The 19730-nt window shown below is 36.5% G+C and overlaps 1 protein-coding gene across 6 annotated transcripts in view; it reads left to right on the forward strand.

The window, feature by feature from the left end:
• The first annotated feature begins 412 nt into the window (after positions 1–412).
• Positions 413–19730, forward strand: part of MNAT1 (MNAT1 component of CDK activating kinase) — a 188283-nt gene continuing 168965 nt past the window's right edge. For 2 of the 6 annotated variants that reach the window (XM_077909537.1, XM_077909541.1), the window contains exon 1: positions 461–696. In XM_077909537.1, the coding sequence (XP_077765663.1) occupies positions 608–696 (89 nt within the window). In that variant the 5' untranslated portion in view covers positions 461–607. Of the gene's footprint in view, positions 697–19730 lie in introns of all 6 variants that reach the window. The other 4 variants (XM_077909535.1, XM_077909540.1, XM_077909536.1 and 1 more) reach the window with 4 other exon arrangements.

Here is a 19730-nt window from a genome sequence, read left to right on the forward strand (position 1 = left end):
TTTATAGAAGTACCTGACATTTTAGTGAAAAATACAGCGTTTAACTTCTATATAGACTTACATTCTAGATAATTTTTCCAAATTTTTATCTGCGAATGCATAAGTATTTTCTGTGCTTGCATGACTGTGCAAGTATAAAGGAGAGTATAAAGCACAGGCTATCAAATTGTTCCAAAGAAAATGCCGGTCTGAATTATTGATTATGTACACAGGGCATAAATCTTTGAAATCATGGTAATGCTTCCAGAGAGTACAAGATGGAATCTTTGTTTTTAGAGTTTCCTTGAAAAATACTTCTAGATGCTCGGAGACGGAGCTCTGTGTACAACTTACCATTTTAATAATCCCTCCCTGAAATCTACAGTAAGCAGTGTGTTGGCCTACGGAAGCGAAGACCGAGCCCCCAGCCGCGGGACCAGAAAACTGGCCGCCGGAACGTTTGTGCTGCAGTGTCTCGTCCCCCGGCCGGTGCTCATTCGTAGAGGGACCGCCTCGGCCGAGCGCCTGTTGGTAGGAACCCGCTTGGCGTCGGGTCGGCGGAGGTTTGGGGGTGCTCTGGCTGTATCTGAAGCCGCCGTCGGGGAGCGACCGCGGGAAAGGAGGCGCCATGGACGATCAGGGCTGCCCCCGGTGTAAGACCACTAAATACCGGAACCCCTCCTTGAAGCTGATGGTGAATGTGTGCGGACACACTCTGTGAGTCGGGAGACAGTGGGTTCCGTGGGGGTGAGAGGCGCAGGGTGGGACGAGAGCTGGGAGATGGCCTGGCCTCGGCTCGGGGGGGAGGGCGGCGTTCGTTTCGACACTGGGGGGTGGGGAGGGTGGGGAATGGGAAAGGGGAACGTCGTTTCTGTAAAAGGCCCTAAGCCGCCAGCCCTAAGCCGCGCTGGCCTGCTTCGGACTGCTGGGACCCAGATGGAGCGCCCAGCAGTTGTCAGGTTTCCCCCTTCGTAGCCGATGGATTTCCAGACTGTGTTGACTGACCACTGGGGTCCAGACCTGTCGCTGGTTAAGAGCGTGAGGGGAATTGGGAGTGTTAAATTTCACGCAAAATGTTTTTTTTTTTTTTAATTTTATTTATTTATTTATTTTTATTGGCGAGGGCGAAATTGCGATGAAAACAAAACTATTTCCGTCTGCAAGCCAGTTTTCCCTGATGGAGTTTGGTTAGATTCTCATCACCGAAAGGGAGAAAGGCTAGATTCTCGGCAGTTAATTTTGGAGATAGAATGATGGCTGACATTTAATGAGCGCACGTTATTAATGTGCCAGCCACTGTTCTGAACCTTTACCGTGAACTGTCTCACTTCATTCCCACGGCAGCCCCCATGAGGTAAGTAGTTGTCGTATTCCCATTTCGCAGGGAAGGAGGCCGAGACTGCTCAAAGTCCCTTATTAAGTGGGCCCTGCTAGAATTGGAACGCAGCATCTCTGCCTCTAGAACGCTCATTTTTGGGAAGGGGACGGGGAAAGAGGTTGAGTTTTGTGTGTTTTGGAGAATAAGTGCAGGAGTTGGTCAGCATGTTTCTTGCCACATTCTTCTGGTCACATGTAGTTCAGTAAAGGTGTGTCTATAAAGCCCTTTGGGATTAAAGGTGATATGTTATGGCGAGCATATATTCCTGTACTCTCTCTGAGGTTTCCTAGAAATAAAAAATAATGGGTAATCTACAGCGTGATAGACTAGGTATTTTTTTTTTTTTTTAAAGATTTTATTTATTTATCCATGAGAGACACAGAGAGAGAGGCAGAGACACGGGCAGAGGGAGAAGCAGGCTCCATGCAGGAGCCGGAGGTGGGACTCGATCCTGGGTCTCCAGGATCAGGCCCTGGGCTGAAGGCGGCGCTAAACCGCTGAGCCACCCGGGCTGCCCAGACTGGGTCTTTGGGTAAGCAAAACTGGCATGATCAGTTGTAGTTATAATAATTATAAGGTTTATTGTTTAATTGGTACTTTTGTCTTATTTTTATTTTCCTTTGCTTTATCCAGCAAAGGAAATGCAGTAGAAATGTGATTGCATGGTTTAAGATGAGAAATAAGGTAAAAGTAATCGAGTAGAATGCATGGAAAAGGGAAGTGAGACAAACAGTATATATATATTAAAAAAAATACTAGGTTTTTAGAGAGATTTTGTTCAGTGTCTCTTCATTTTCCAGGATCAGGTTTGTTGGTGCTCAAAGAAAGTGAATTTGCTTTTTTGGAAGGATACTAAATGTAATTTTCTGGTAGACATTTTTGCCTAGTAGAAATGAGCTAATCAGAAAATTTGATTAAAATAAACAGGATTTTTATTAGACAATTATGAAATAATTTATTTTTAATTATAGATTGCTTTTGTTGTATCTTTAGTCCTTTTTGTTTTTTCCTAAGAGTTAAGAATTGTCTAAGTTACTGGGGGCCTGGCTGGCTCAGTTGGTAGAGCATGCGACCTTTGATCTTGGGGTTGTGAGTTTGACACTGTAGGGTGTAGAGATTACTTAAAAAAGAAAATCTTAAAAAATAATTGTCAGTTATTCTTGTGTTTCATTTATTTTGGTTTATTTGCTAACTTGTTAGATATAGACTGCATTTTATAGTTCTTTTTTGAACTATGAACAAAATGAATAAAATAATATAGAATATTGGCTAAGAGAATAAACTTATGATTTTGAATTCTTTGGGCAAATTACTAACTCCTTGTGCTCATTTTGTTACTTGTACAATAGAGATAGCACTATTTATATTACAGTGTTTGAGGATTAAATAATATATGTAAAATATTTGGAGGTGTTTTGTAGAGTTTCTGTCTCTACTGTCAAATACAGTATTTGTTTAATATATACTGGTTATCATATTATCATTATTACTTGTGGAAAGTATGTGTGCTGAGCAGAAATGAAATTAAAACAAGAGTCATTTGGGCTACCATGAAGGACTTGCACGATAATGATTATCTTTAAATGAATTTAATAGACTATAAGATATTAGTGATTAGTGATATTAGTGATAGTAGTGATTCATAAAAGATAAGAAAAGAAAAAAAAGGATAAGAAATATAGGATTATGGAAAGATTAATTAGGAAGGTGTACTGTGGGCAGCCCGTCTTACTTAGCGCCGCCTTCAGCCCAGGGCCTGATCCTGGAGTCCTGGGATCGAGTCCCGTGTCGGGCTCCCGGCATGGAGCCTGCTTCTCCCTCTACCTGTGTCTCTGCCTCTCTCTCTCTCTCTCTCTGTGTCTCTCATGGATAAATAAATGAAATCTTTAAAAAAAAAAAAAAAAGGAAGGTGTACTGTTTGTGGGACAAAATACAGGAGCAAAAAGGAGAAAAGAAGTGAAACTTTATGAAAATACTTCCCTCCTTACCTGCTAATAAATTGAGGAAGCATATCCTCTTTTGTATCAATTCAGTTCAGCAAACACACAAATGAATTGATTACATGTACAGAAAAGAAGATTGGATTCCATGTTTTTAAATTCAAGGATGAGCTTTGTTTTAATTACAGAAAAAGGTAATTTTTTTTCTTTTTCAGGACTACCTGTTTTAAGAAACAGGTCTTTCAAAGAATTCTTTCATAGAATTCTGGAGGTATATTGAATTTTTTTTTAATTTTTTAAAGATTTATTTTTATTTATTTATTTATGATAGACATAGAGAGAGAGAGAGGCAGAGACGCAGGCAGAGGGAGAAGCAGGCTCCATGCCGGGAGCCCGATGCGGGACTTGATCCCGGGACTCCAGGATCGCGCCCTGGGCCAAAGGCAGGCGCGAAACTGCTGAGCCGCCCAGGGATCCCCGGCATATTGAATTAGATGAAGTCAGTTATATCTAATTCTCATTTAACCAAGTCTTTAATAATTTAATTTTTAATCCCAGCCATTCTTGGCAAAACTTGTCTCTGGAAATTTTTCATTCATTCATTCATTCATTCATTCATTCATTTATTTAGATTTATTTATTCATGAGGGAGATTGAGGGGGGTGGGCAGAGGGAGAAGCAGGCTTCCTTTTTTTTTTAAATAATAAATTTATTTTTTATTGGTGTTCAATTTGCCAACATACAGAATAACACCCAGTGCTCATCCCATCAAGTGCCCCCCTCAGTGCGAGTCACCCATTCACCCGCACCCCCGGCCCTCCTCCCCTTCCACCACTCCTAGTTCGTTTCCCAGAGTTAGGAGTCTTCATGTTCTGTCTCCCTTTCTGATATTCCTACCCATTTCTTCTCCCTTCCCTTCTATTCCCTTTCACTATTATTTATATTCCCCAAATGAATGAGACCATATAATGTTTGTCCTTCTCCGATTGACTTACTTCATTCAGCATAATACTCTCCAGTTCCATCCACGTCGAAGCAAATGGTGGGTATTTGTCATTTCTAATGGCTGAGTAATATTCCATTGTATACATAAACCACATCTTCTTTATCCATTCATCTTTCGATGGACACCGAGGCTCCTTCCACAGTTTGGCTATTGTGGACATTGCTGCTATAAACATCGGGGTGCAGGTGTCCCAGCGTTTCATTGCATCTGCATCTTTGGGGTAAATTCCCAGCAGTGCAATTGCTGGGTCGTAGGGCAGGTCTATTTTTAACTCTTTGAGGAACCTCCACACAGTTTTCCAGAGTGGCTGCACCACTTCACATTCCCACCAACAGGGTAAGAGGGTTCCCTTTTCTCCGCATCCTCTCCAACATTTGTGGTTTCCTGCTTTGTTAATTTTCCCCATTCTCACTGGTGTGAGGTGGTATCTCATTGTGGTTTTGATTTGTATTTCCCTGATGGCAAGTGATGCAGAGCATTTTCTCATGTGCATGTTGGCCATGAAAGAAATTGAGGAAGACACAAAGAGATGGAAAAATATTCCATGCTCATGGATTGGCAGAATTAATATTGTGAAAATGTCAATGTTACCTAGGGCAATTTACACGTTTAATGCAATCCCTATCAAAATATCATGGACTTTCTTCAGAAAGTTAGAACAAATTATTTTAAGATTTGTATGGAATCAGAAAAGACCCCGAATAGCCAGGGGAATTTTAAAAAAGAAAACCATGGGGGCATCACAATGCCAGATTTCAGGTTGTAGTACAAAGCTGTGGTCGTCAAGACAGTGTGGTACTGGCACAAAAACAGACACATAGATCAGTGGAACAGAATAGAGAATCCAGAAGTGGACCCTCAACTTTATGGTCAACTAATATTCGATAAAGGAGGAAAGACTATCCACTGGAAGAAAGACAGTCTCTTCAATAAATGGTGCTGGGAAAATTGGACATCCACATGCAGAAGAATGAAACTAGACCACTCTTTCACCATACACAAAGATAAACTCAAAATGGATGAAAGATCTAAACCTTTTTTTTTTAATTTTTTTTTAAAATTTTTATTTATTTATGATAGGCACACAGTGAGAGAGAGAGAGAGGCAGAGACACAGGCAGAGGGAGAAGCAGGCTCCATGCACTGGGAGCCCGACATGGGATTCGATCCCGAGTCTCCAGGATCGCGCCCTGGGCCAAAGGCAGGCGCTAAACCGCTGCGCCACCCAGGGATCCCTGTTTTCATTTTATTTATTTATTTTTTTAAGATTTTATTTATTTATTCATGAGAGACACACAGAGAGGCAGAGACACAGGCAGAGGGAGAAGCAGGCTCCCTGCAAGGAGCCTGATGTGGGACTCGACCCCAGGTCCCCAGGATCACACCCTGAGCTGCAGGCGGCACTAAACTGCTGCACCACCAGGGCTGCCCCCCTGTTTTCATTTTAAACGTGTGTAAGACACAAAGTAGTCGAATAAACATGTCCTGATACATAAAAGTCAGTATTTTGGCATATTTACTTAAGATCTTTCTCACTCTGTTTCTTCCCTTTTTTCTCTGTTCCTGTTTCTCTCACCTACTTTTTTTTTTTTAAGTATATGTGCTGCTGAAGTGAGCACTCTCTCACCTACTTATGAGTTACTGTGAGTTACTACTATGAATTTTGCTGATTGCATCTCTGTAGTATTAATATGTTCCTCCATATTTTCTCTAAAGTATTAGTTATATTTAGAGCTCTATTAGATTAAGGTTCAATTTATTTATTGTTGGAAAGAATGATTCATAAGTGGCATTTATTTCTTTTAACTGATATTCTAGGCTTATATAGTATCTTTTTGTAGAATAAAGTGTCAGGGATCCCTGGGTGGTTCAGTGGTTTAGCGCCTGCCTTTGGCTCAGGGAGTGATCCTGGATTCCCGGGATGGAGTCCCACATTGGGCTCCCTGCATGGAGCCTGCTTCTCCCTCTGCCTGTGTCTCTGCCTATCTCTGTATGTCTCTCTCATGAGTAAATAAATTAAAAAAAAAAAAAAAAGTGTCTCATTTGGGCAGGCAAAGTATGAAAAGGCACTCATTCTAGGCAAAATAATTTGAAAAAGAGGACTTTCTAGGTATATTGTTAATTTCTAATTTTCTCTTGTGGAAAGAGAACATAATTTTTTTTTTTAAGATTTTATTTATTTGAGAGTGAGCACAATCAGGGTGGAGGGGCAATGGGAGAGGGAGAAGCAGACTCCCTGCTGAGCAGGGAGTCGGAATCAATGTGGGACTCGATCCCAGAACCCTGAGATCATGATCTGAGCCAAATGCAGATGCTTAATCAGTTGAGCTACCCAGGTGCCCCAAGAGAACATACTCTATTAAATTCCAGTCTTTTGAAATTTTCTGAGAACTTATTTATAATCCAGCAAATGGTCTATTTTGGTGAGCAATCAATGTATGTTTGAAAAGAATGTTCTGTGGCTGTCGGGTGTAGTGTATTATAAATCTCAATTAGGTCAACTTGGTTGCTAGTGTTACTCAGATCTTATTTTGTCTACGCATTTTATCAATTACTCCAACTAGATTGTGGATCTGTCAGTTTTTCCTTTTAGTTCTGGTATACTTCATGTATTTTGAAGCTCTATTATTAGGTATAGATATTTAGGATTGCTATGTCTTCCTGATGACTATCTCCTTTTGTCATCCTGAAATCTCTTTTTGTTTCTTGTAGTACTCTTTGTCCTGAAGTTTCTGTCTGAATTAAATAGTTATGTTAGTTTTCTTATGCTTACCATTTGATAGTATATCTGCTTCATCCTTTTACCCTCAACCAATGTATGTCTTATATCAGTAGTTAATGTCTTGCTTTTTTTAACCTGGTCCAACAATTTCTGCCTTTTAATTGGTGTATTTGTCCCTTTATATTTAATGTAATTATTGAACTCATTGGGTTTAAGTATACATGTTTTTCTTTTGGTTTTTGTTCTTTTTCCTTTCTTTATTTTGATTAATTGGGTATTTTAAAGTAAGTAAAGTATTGCTAATTGGGCCAATTAGCAATAGCTCCTTGTTATTTTAATATTTTTAATATTTTTGAGTGGTTTCTGTAGGTATAACAATGTATATCTTTATCAAAGTCTATTTAGAGTCAACATCTGACACTCTATTTTTTACTTCCTATTTCATACTTCACAAATGTGAACAAGGTAATTCTGTTTACTCACCTATCTCATCTTTTATGCTGCTGATGTATCTTTTACTTCTATAAATGATTCAGTATTGTTATTTTTGCTTTAAACAGTTATCTTTAAGGAAAAGTATAAAATTAAAAAATAGTCTTTTTAAAAATACCTTTATTGAGATATAGTTCACATACTATAAAATTCATCCACTTTATTTTATTTTAAGATTTTATTTATTCATTCATGAGAGACACAGAGGGAGAGAAGCAGAAACATAGGCAGAGAGAGAAGCAGGCTCCATTCAGGGAGCCCGATGTGGGACTTGATCCTGTGACTCCAGCCAGGATCATTCCCTGAGCCGAAGGCAGACACTTAACAGCTGAGCCACCCAGGTGTCCCAAATTCATCCATTTTAAGTGTACAGTTTGTGGCTTTTAAGCATATTCTCAGAGATATGCATCTATTACCATAATCAACTTTAGAACATTTTTGCCACTCCCCCCCCCCTTTTTTTTTTAAGATTTTATTTATTCATGAGAGATACAGAGAGTGAGGCAGAGATACAGGCAGAGGAGGAAGCAGGCTCCCTGCAGGGAGCTTGATGTGGGACTTGATCCCAGGACTCTGGGATTATGCCCTGAGCCATAGGCAGACACTCAACCACTGAGCCACCCAGGTGTCCCTATTTTTGCCACTTCATAAAGAAACCTCTCATCACTTAGCCATCACCCTCCAAACATTCCCTCTCCCCTATTACCCCTCATAGCCTGAGGCAACTGTTAATCTTACTTTCTGTCTCTACAGATTGCCTGTTCTGGGCATTTCACATAAATGGGATCATTCAATATATGGTCCTCTTTGATTGGCTTTTACTTAGAATATTATTTTTATGGTTCATCCATGTTGTAGCATGTATCAGGACTTCATTTCTTTTAGTTACTAAGTAATATTCCATTATGTGGGTATATCAGATTTTTTTTATCCATTCATTAGTTGATGGACATTGGGTTGTTTTCATTTTTGGGGTATTACGAATAATGTTGCTGTGAACATTCATGTATAGATTTTTTAAAAAAAAGATTTATTTATTTATTTATTCATGAGAGACACAGAGGGAGGCAGAGACATAGGCAGAGGGAGAAGCAGGCTCCATGCAGGGAGCCTGATGTGGGACTCAATCCTGGGTCCCCAGGATCATGCCCTGGCCTGAAAGCAGCCGCTAAACTGCTGCGCCATCCAGGCATCCTATCATGTACAGATTTTTGTGGAGACAAATGATTTTGTTTCTCTCAGTTATGTATTTAGGAGTATGATTTTTGGATCATATGATAACTCTAAGTTTTACTATTTGAGGAACTGCAAGACTTTAGCAAAGTGGCCACACCATTTCATATTCTCATTAGCTATGTATGAAGCTTCAGTTTCTCTACATTGTTTGCCTCCACCTATTATTTAACTTTTTTTTGGATTATAGCCATCCTAGTGGATGTAAAGTGGTAAAATGTAGTCTTTTATATTCACCTAACTTATTTACTGTTTTTGGTGTCTTCCTTCTTCTCTTTGGATTTGATTTTACAGTTGTCCTCGTTTTCTTTTGCCTGAAGAATTTTCCTTAGCATTTCTTGTAGTGTAGATCTGTTGGTGAATGATTCTCCTAGATTTTATCTGAATGTGTTTTTATTTGGCTCTACTGTGTGAAGGATATTTTTGCTGAATGTGAAATTAGAGGTTGGCATTTCACCACTTGAAAGATACCATTATTTTCCGATCTCTGTTGTTTATGATGGGAAGTTAGCTGTTACTTGTATCTTTGGTTCCCTTTACATAACGTTTTTGGGCTCCTTTTAAGATTTTTCGCTTTGATTTTGGTTTCTGGCAGTTTGAGTATGTTCTAGCTGTGTGTGTGTGTGTGTGTGTGTGCGCGCGCGTGCGTGCGCATTCTATTCATCCTAGTTGAGATTTGCTGAGCTTAGATCTGTAAGTCAGTATTTTTCATTCTATTGGAAAATTTTAGTGATTCTGCAGTATTTACACTTTTTTCTAATTTTGGAACTCCAATTACATGTATGTTGAACTCTTTTATGTTCTGTAAGTCCCTGTGGTAACAATTTATTTTTCTTTAGTCTTTTTTCTTTCTGTTCTTTACTTTCTGTTGATCTATCCTCAAGTTCACTGACTTCCATATGCTATTTCTAATCTTCTGTTTAGCTCATTCAGTATGTTACTGTACTTTCTGCTCTAGGGTTTTCTTTTTTTTTTTAAATGCTTTAAATCGCTCCTCAAGTTTTATTTTTTTTATTTTTTTAAATTTATTTATGATAGTCACAGAGAGAGAGAGAGAGAGAGAGAGGCAGAGACACAGGCAGAGGGAGAAGCAGGCTCCATGCACCGGGAGCCTGATGTGGGATTCGATCCCGGGTCTCCAGGATCGCGCCCTGGGCCAAAGGCAGGTGCCAAACCGCTGCGCCACCCAGGGATCCCTGCTCTAGGGTTTTCATCTTATTTTTTTATGATTTTCATTTCTTTTATTAGATTTCCAATTTGTGCATTAAGACCATATTTTCTTATAGTTCCTTGAATGTATTTTCCTTTAATTTTTTGAACATATTTTGTATTAATTCTTTTAAAATATTCATAATAGCTGATTTTAAAGTTTCCATTTGCTAGATCCAGCATCTTTGCTATTGCAGGATTGGTTCCAATTGATTGTTCTTTTTGACTGTGGGTCACATATTTCTTTTTCCTTTTTTGGCATGGTTAGTACTTTTTTCAAATGTGAACTGGATCATGTAGATGCTTCATTTTAGAGATCCTGGATTTTATCTTTCTGTGTGTGTGTGTTTTAATTCTGTAGGTAGTTCATATACTGGCTGATCACTTTGAACTTTGTAAGATTGGTTTTAATCTTTGCTAGGATGGATCTGCAGAGAGCCCGGTGTGTTTCCTTACTTTAGTTCAATTCAACCTCCAAACTTTTTTCCTTGCAAAATTTGTTTGGTCTTGATTTGAAGCTTTGTGAGGGGAGTCTGGAATAAGTCTTATTCTAGGATCTGGTCTTTACTCTTAGTTGGTGCATTTTTGTGTCTCAGCTGGATGTCTAAAGTGTTAAGGTGTAATGTGGCATCTCTACTCTGGATGGGTGGGAACCTCAGAGTATATCTATTGCTCTTTTTTTTTTAAATAAAGATTTTATTAATTTGAGAGAGGAAGAGAGAATGAGCTGAGGGGGAGGAGGAGGGACCAGCAGACTCCCCACTGAGTGGGGAGCTCAATGTGGGGCTAGATCTCAGGACCCCAAGATCATGATCTGAGCCAAAATTAAGAGTCAGATGCTTAACCAACTGAGCCACCCAGGGGCCCCTCATACACCCACCACTCTTAATTACTCTATTCCTCTCTCATTCATTGTCCTTTAAATCTTGATTGATTTTTCCCTACACATGTATAGCTGTTTTTTGGCCAAGAACTTATGGGGGTTTCCTATACAGACTTCTGGACTTTCTGCTTTGCATTTTTCAGGCATATCAACTGCACTGAACTCTACTTTCTGACTCTTCAGTTAAGCACAACTACTGTGCCCTTCTCAAATTCTGACTTGTTGGGCATGGTCATGGAAATTGTTCTAGGTAGAAAACTGAGGCAATTGTAGGGCTCACTTTGTGAGTTTCCCATCTCTGAAGGATTATAGTGTTTGTGTTGCCTGTTGTCCAATACCTGCAAATCCATGTCTCATACATTTGTTTGTTTGTTTGTTTGTTTTTTTTGGTTGCTCATGGTGGGAATACTAGTTTGATATCAGTAACTCCATCATGTTTTTAAGGAAGAGCTGGCCTTACTATTGTTGAGTCATTTGCTTTCTTTAATCTTAATTCTATGTGTACATGTTCATTTTCATTTTCTTTTTTTTTTTAAGATTTTAAAAAATTTATTTATTCATGAGAGAGACACACAGAGAAAGGCAGAGATATAGGCAGAGAGAGAAGCAGGCACCATGCAGGGAGCCTGATGTGGGACTCGATCTGGGACTCCAGGATCACACTCTGGGCCAAAGGCAGATGCTCAACTGCTGAGCTACCCGTGTGTCCCTACATGTTCATTTTCTTACCTCAAAATTGGCAATTGCTTGTACCTCTAGCATTTCTTAGTAGTTTCTAATTGTCTCAGGACTTCAGCTTTTTCCCTAATACTCTTCTAAGCATTCCTTTTTTCTTTTTAATGAAGTGAATGTTTTCAAGTTGATTAGAATATAAGGTTGCAGAACAGCTCTAGAGAATTAATGTCTTCTGAATGGTATTGCAATGAACATCTCAAGATCATTTTCCTAAAGGAGATGGTTTTTGCTTTCACTACATATGTGAGTTGGTATCCTGTATATTTTCATAATCTAAATCTATTGACTAAGAAAGCACACTGAATCACAAGTTAGAAAATCTATGTCCTAGGGGTGCCTGGGTAGTAAAGTTTGTTAAGTGTCTGACTCCTGGTTTCTGCTCAGGTCATGATCTCAGGGTCATGAGCTAGAGCCCCACCTGGAAGCTCTGTTGTAGAGTCAGCTGAAAATTCTTCCATTCCTCTATCCTCCCACTTGTGCTCTCTCTCTCAAATAAATTAATAAATCTTTAAAAAAAAAGGAAAAAGAAAAACTTGTTTTGGGATAACTGGCCAATTTTATGTGAGCCATTTAACTTTAAATAGTTCATTTGTTTGGAAAAGATAATTTTTATTTCCCTTTAATCTCTTAAAATTTGGATAATTTAATTCATAGTTATAGATAGAAGATTATTGTGGTCAGTAGTTTAGGTCTTTTCTTTGACTTCACATCATTAATAAGACTTTCATAAGATACGAAAAATTTAGTCATTTCCTTGATTGTAATTGTTCTTTTCCAATATGGGGGAAAATTCTGATCATTCTGTTTACAGAATATGAGTACTTCCCTATGGATTGATTTTGTCATGGCTGTGATATATATTTTTTGGTTTGACCAGAAGTGATAATTAGTGTACTTTAAGGTACAGTGTGTGCTAATATACTTACTTCTTTTCCTTTTTTTTTCTTTAAAAGATTTTATTTATTTATTCATTAGAGACAGAGAGAGAGGGTGAGACACAGGCAGAGAGAGAAGCAGGCTCCTCACAGGGAGCCTGATGCGGAACTCGATCCTGGGATCCTGGGATCACGCCCTGAGCCAAAGGCAGATGCTCAACCTCCTGAGGCACCCAGGTGTCCCTTCTTTTCCTTATCTAGTGGAACTTAATATTATAGTTCTTTAAAATTATGGTTACTAATATTTAGTAATTATGTTATTTGTAATATGTCTCTGTATGTGTATAGAGAGCCTTACCTTATCTCCATGCTGCTCCTGTTTTCTAATTTTTTTCTTATGGGGAATCCATTTTAAAGATTCATTTTATCTGCTGTATCATTTTATTTTATTTTATTTTATTTTATTTTATTTTATTTTATTTTATTTTATTTTATTTTATTTTTTTAAAGATTTTATTTATTTATTCATGAGAATACACAGAGAGGAGAGAGCGAGGCAGAGACACAGGCAGAGGGAGAAGCAGGCTCCATGCAGGGAGCCTGATGTGGGACTGGATCCCAGGTCTCCGGGATCATGCCCTGGGCTGAAGGCAGCGCTAAACCGCTGAGCCACCCAGGCTGCCCTGCTGTATCATTTTAAAGATTCACTGTATCTGCTTACTATACATATGTGTATATACATATATATGTATATGTGGGTTTTTTTTTTTTTTTTCTGTTTTGGAGGAAAACTTTTGTGAGGTTTTGCCTGTATGTGTCAGAAAGTTTCATAGGGGGATCCCTGGGTGGTGCAGCAGTTTGGCGCCTGCCTTTGGCCCAGGGCGCGATCCTAGAGACTCGGGATCGAATCCCACGTCGGGCTCCCGGTGCATGGAGCCTGCTTCTCCCTCTGCCTGTGTCTCTGCCTCTCTCTCTCTCTCTGTGACTATCATAAATAAATTAAAAAAAAATAAAAAAGAATATTTAAAAAGAAAGTTTCGTAGGAACTTTGGCTTCATGAATGGACATTCTTTAGGATTTTTTTTTTTGTCTAGAAGTTGTATTATCTATTTGTGTTCCAAGACTCAAATGGATCTATAAGATGTTAACACTTATTTGTTAAAATAAGTTATTTTATTATAATTATTATTTATAATAATAATTATTATTAATATAATTATTATTTATAATAATTATAATTATTATAATTATAATAAATTATATTATAATTTATTGCAAATTATTTTTGCAAGAACCTGAAACAGTAGCACACTAGTTTCATTTAGGAATACAAGTTTAAACAGACAGAATTAATTTATTTTCTTACTGTCTTTTTTCTGCTTTGGGCATAAAATGTTATGTCTAATGAATGTATACTGATCGTCTGCCTGAGTTTGAATCCTAGGTTTGCTCCTTATTAGCTGTGTGATTGAGGGAAAATTAGTTATATATATATATATGTGTGTGTGTGTGTGTGTGTGTATATATATATATTTTTTTTGTTATATTCTTTAAGGCTTTGATTTCTCACGTGTACAGTGAGTTTATCAGTAGCCTTTACATCACAAGATTACTGTGAGGATTAGATTAGACACAGTTCAAGTAGATTTAAGAATTCAGGTAAATTTAAGAGTAAATTTAATCTATAATCAATTACAAAGAATTATTTTTAGGACTCTAAATGTAAAAACAGACTATTTAGGTAAGGTGTCAATCTTTTTGGCATTTTACTTCCTGTTTACTTAGCAGCTAGTCCTGAGACAGTAAATAGAATGAGAATAATTGAAGGAAAATTTAACCTGGGATGTTAATGGTTTTATTCAAGTTTCAAATGTGTTAAGTCTATTTTCAAAGGGAGAAAAGACTCAATAGTAATTTATTAGTTATTGCTTACTAATAAATATAAGTTTGCACTCTTTCTTATACATTCAATAAAATTTCCAGACTCCTGAAACCCATGCTTGCCTCATCCTGGGAATCATCTTGAGTGCCTAATTAAATTACAAATTTCTGGGCCCAAACATAGATCTTTAGGGGAGAGACCTTGTATTTTTTACTGTCTATCTAGGAGAGTCTTGTGGTTAAGCAATGTTGGAAAACAAGATGTGAAAATACAACAGTGAGTGTGGCAGACATGGTTACTGCCTACATTAGTTTTACAGTCATTAAAAGGAAATTAAAATTTTTATAAGGAAGAAAAGGAAAGTGTAGAGTTATAAAAATATTCTCAGGATCCCTGGGTGGCGCAGCTGTTTGGCGCCTGCCTTTGGCCCAGGGCGGGATCCTGGAGACCCGGGATCGAATCCCACATTGGGCTCCCAGTGCATGGAGCCTGCTTTTCCCTCTGCCTGTGTCTCTGCCTCTCTCTCTCTCTCTGTGACTATCATAAATAAATTAAAAAAAAAAATTCTCTGTAATTAAGGTGGATAGTGGGCTTTGTGCTATTTGTTAAACTATTTGTTTAAAAAATACTATTAAAGAAACAAAAACCAGGGGTGCTGGGTGGTGTAGTTGGTTGAATGTGGCACTCTTGGTTTCAGCTTAGGTTATGATCTTGGGATTGTGAGATCAAACCTGGTGTCCCGCTTTGAGTCTGCTTGAGACTCTTTCTACCTCTTTAGCTCCTCCCACTCGTGTTCTCTCTCTCTCTCTCTCTCTCTCTCTCTCTAATAAATAGATAAAATCTTAAAAAAACAAAAACAAAAAATGGAAACCTGAAATCCTGAAACCTAATTGTCTTTGGAGAGGCAAATGTTTTTTTGGGATATAGCTCAAGTTATGGTTTTTTGCAAGATTAACATAAAGGGAACAAAAAAGTTTAGGTGGTTCAAAATGCATAAATATTTTTGTGAAGCAGCCACTGCAGAGGAAATAACTAAATATTAGTACCATTAGGAAGGTGGAATGTGATATCTTATTTGGGTGTCATGCTGAACATGGAAGCTCGTGTAAAAAAGTACATCCCTCACAGTGCTATTTGTTTTGTCAAAGATTGATAGGAAGTTGGCAAACTCAGTTAATTTAAAATTGGAAGGAGTGTTAGCAGTCATCTTTTTAGTTCTATTCTACACCTGTCCCCCCCCCCCCCACCCTTTTCCTTTAACAGATGGGAAAACTGAAGCCTCTGTAAAATTAAATGTTTGCGTTACCTACCTGGTCAGCTCCACTTTTTTCTTTCTGTGTAAATCCCAGTTAAGAATTATTCAATTAAATTTTAATCACGTTTGCTAATAAAATTCTTATTGATGTAATGCAACCAGGTTGGAGCTCAGACCGTTTGAAAAAATGAAACTACTATAATATCAAAGCAAGATTGATACACTTAGAACAATTTTCTATTTATATTTTAGTTTCCAGGATGCTAGCATTAAAAAAAAACTTTAAATGTTCGATAGTGATTTTTCCACCAATCATGTATTTTGCTGTATCTTTTTATTTATTGATAATATAAAAACATTGTCATAGTATTTGGCTTTTGAGGTATAAACATGCAAATTAGAAAACCTAAGTGTATCGTATTATACGATGAAGTGATTTTGAAGGTAACTAATTCTATAGTATTTTTATTTTGCACATTTCATTTTTTGATTTGTATCAAAAATATATTCTTGTACAAATGTTTTCTCCATAAAAAGACAAGAAAATGTAATATTTACTGGCCTTTGTTACAAATGTTTTGAAGTATTAGGTTTTCTTTCATTCACTGTTAGAATTTATAAAAAACCAGAATTTTGAGATGAAGAGAAATGGTTGTATACCTCATTCAATTTTCTTTAGAACACAAATATGATAGTGGCTGTATCATTGAAAATTAATGAAGGCTCCATCAATATGGTGCAGTGCCTCTGCATCACTGATTTATATATATTTAATGAGTCTGCTATCCTAATTTCAGGTAACTGAAGCAAACTGCATCTAGCACTAACTCTGATTTACTTACAAACAATTCATTCCATTAAAATATAAATGTCTTGAAACCTACCAATATTAAGGATAATTTCTTCATAAATAATTTTACAGTGTTTACTTTCAGGCTATAGCTAAGTTGTCTCTTAAGAGAGCATCATTTTTTAGGACTGTTTTCGATTATGTTACTGAAATATGTCTTATTTGATCTTATTTCTTGTTACTGATTTGTGGAATTGGAATAGAAAATATGGGAGAAAAACTTTAAAAAGTTATAAGATTGTGGCGTGACGGGGCAGATCTTACATTTTTGAGGTCTGCTGGAGGATATATGAAGAACATTTTAAGGGCATATTTCTATATTCTTTGACATTAGGAATATAACTTTTATTTATTTTTTATTTTTTTATTTTATTTATTTTTTTTGGAATATAACTTTTAATATTTATATTTATCTTCAGTCTTATTTTAAAATGCTTTATTTTAAGATGTGTATTGTGTTAGTGTATTGAAAAGATAATATTAAAAAATGTTTCTAAAAATAAGACATTTCTGACAACAGAAAAATATTACATAATATTTTTACAGAGCAATTTATTTTAATTTTTACCTTCTAATTCTTGTGATTCTATTTAGAAATAAATTTTGTATAATGTGGTTTTTATGGAACTGGAATTTGGTGAGCTACATATTATTTTTAAAAAGTGCTCATATTGCCAGTCAAATTAATACATAATTGATATCTTATAATTTAATAAAATATTTTGTTAGTTGATGAAGATTCTTTATCCGTATTGCTCTGTGCCTAATCAGATCATGGTAAAGGGAGCGAGTTTCTTTAGAAAGTTGAGGTTGATAAGTGAAATTTTAAAGACAAAAAATTATTATTTTTAAGGTCGTTTAAATATATTTCTAAGATCTAAACTGTAATATATTGTAATAGATGTCTCTGCATTATTTGGATTATGATGTCTTATTTCTTATAATTGTATTTGGCTTATTCATTAATATTTAATTCCTTATGGAGGTTAATTGCAAAAAGCAGTTTATGTAATGTGTTGTAACTAAATGCAAAAACATACAATTTGAAGTAGGAATGGTGTCAATAATAATAAATTGCTACAGCTAGTATAAGTTTAGTTTTTTTAATTCCCTCTTGGGAAAAACATTATTTGTGCCTCCTATTTGCTTTATATATTTTGGGTTTATATTATTTGGAATTAGAAACTAGCATGTTATGTGTAGAAGTTAGAATGTAATAAGCTAGAAGTTACTTAAATCATGTAGGCCAAGTGGATTGATGAATAAAATACCTCACAGAAGACAATTAAATACTTATGTAAATACTACAAGGTGTTTTGTTTTCTGTCAAAAGGAAGAGTCAGAAATAGTACTTTTTGGCTATGTTCTGTTTACTAGCACTGTTCCCAATTACTGTGTTCATTTATGGGTTTTTGGTTTCTAGATTTTGCTTATAAGAGACATGTTGGTCAGTGGTTAAAAGCATTTCACTTTGAAATCAAAGAAACTTGAGTTAAATCCTTGTGCTACTACTTAACTAGTGACCTGCAGCAAAGGTTTTTTGACTGACCCCTAAGTTCCTAAATCTTTAAAATGGTGCTTAAAAAGGGACGCCTAGGTGGCTCAGTGGTTGAGCATCTGCCTTTGGCTCAGGGTGTGATCTCCAGGGTGAGGGATCTGCATCAGGCTCACTGCGATGTCTATAGGTCTCTGTCTCTGTGTCTCTATGAATGAATAAATAAAAAATCTTTTAGAGAAAAATGGTACTAAGAATAATGCTACCTGTTTTACAGGCTTGTTGTTAAGATTAAGTAAATGGCAACTTGTACAAAGTTGACTTGGCATTTTTATGCCTGGCATATAGCAGCTAATATTTATTGAGTACTTATTGTTATTATTATTAAGAGTGGTAATGTCATTCTTAACTTCTGTAATGTTTCTTTCTGAAAAATTAGAAAATAATTATAATAATAGAGAATCTTAAGTGTGCTGAGAGTACTGGTCAGTCAGATGTATTCATAGCAGTTTCTGTGCATATGTATTTTTTTTGAAAATTAATCACAAATTGGATTGTGCTGCATTAATTTCTGTGCAGTTATTTCATTTATCAATATATTTTGGATAACTTATATTTGAGCATATAAATATGTGTACTTTTTTCATGGTTGCAGTGTATTCCATCTTTTGAGAATGTTTTGGTCTATGTAGCCTATCATATATTAATGGAAGTTTTGGTTGTTTTCCAGATATTCAATATTACAGTTTTTCAGTGCACATCCTTATTTTTGTGTATATGCAAGTATATAGGGTAAATTTCTAACAACAAAATGTGTATTTAAAATTTTTTTAGATCGCTTCTTGGCCTTTTGGCTAAGATCAAATGTAAAATGTTTTTAGATATCACTAATTTTTTTCTTTTTGTTTTTACTTGTTTCACCTTTATTGAGGTGGAATTGACATTTATTAAACTGCACATATTTAAAGTGTATAATTTAATCAGTTTTGACATATTAATAGACCCATGAAGTGATCATTACATTAAGGTAAATAGTTCTGTCATCCTCTGAATTTGCTTATGCCTTTTTGTATTCTTTTCTTCCCTCTGCTCCCATCTTTAGGTAGCAACTGATTTGCTTTGCTGTTATTTTACATAAACTCATATAGTCTGTTTTATTTTTTATTTTTTGGCTTGGCATCTTTGACTCCATTATTCTGAGATTCTTCTATTTTATTGTATCAGTGATTCATTACTCTTTATTACTGAATAGTGTTCTCTTGTATAGATAATACTAGTTTGTTCACTTACTAGTTAATGGACAGTTAGCTTGTTTCTGATTACTAGCATTACAAAAGAGCTGCTATGAACTTTCATTTAAAGACTTTGTATGGGGACGCCTGGGTGGCTCAGTGGTTGAGCATCTGCCTTTGGCTCAGGTCATGATCCTGGAGTTCCGGGAGTTCCAGGATGGAGTCCTGCATCTGGCTCCCTGCAGGGAGCCTGCTTCTCCTTCTGCCTGTATCTCTGCCTGTCTCTCTGTGTCTCTCATGAATGAATGAATGAATGAATGAATGAATGAATAAATAAATGTCTTTAATAAAAAAAGTCTTTGTAAGAACGTGTTTTTGTTTCTCTTGGGTAAATACCTACAAGTGGCATGTCTGGGATTGTATGATAGGTCTATGTTTAACTTTTTAAGTTTCATAGTTTCTGATTTTACATTTAGATCTGTTATCCATTTGAAGTTAACTTTTGTGTACAGTGTGAAGTTAGGAGTGCTCTTTTTATTTTTTTCCTATGAGGCTATCCTCAAAT

This window comes from Canis aureus, chromosome 9 (assembly GCF_053574225.1).
Source record: "Canis aureus isolate CA01 chromosome 9, VMU_Caureus_v.1.0, whole genome shotgun sequence".
In the NCBI taxonomy this organism is placed as follows: Eukaryota; Metazoa; Chordata; class Mammalia; order Carnivora; family Canidae; genus Canis; species Canis aureus.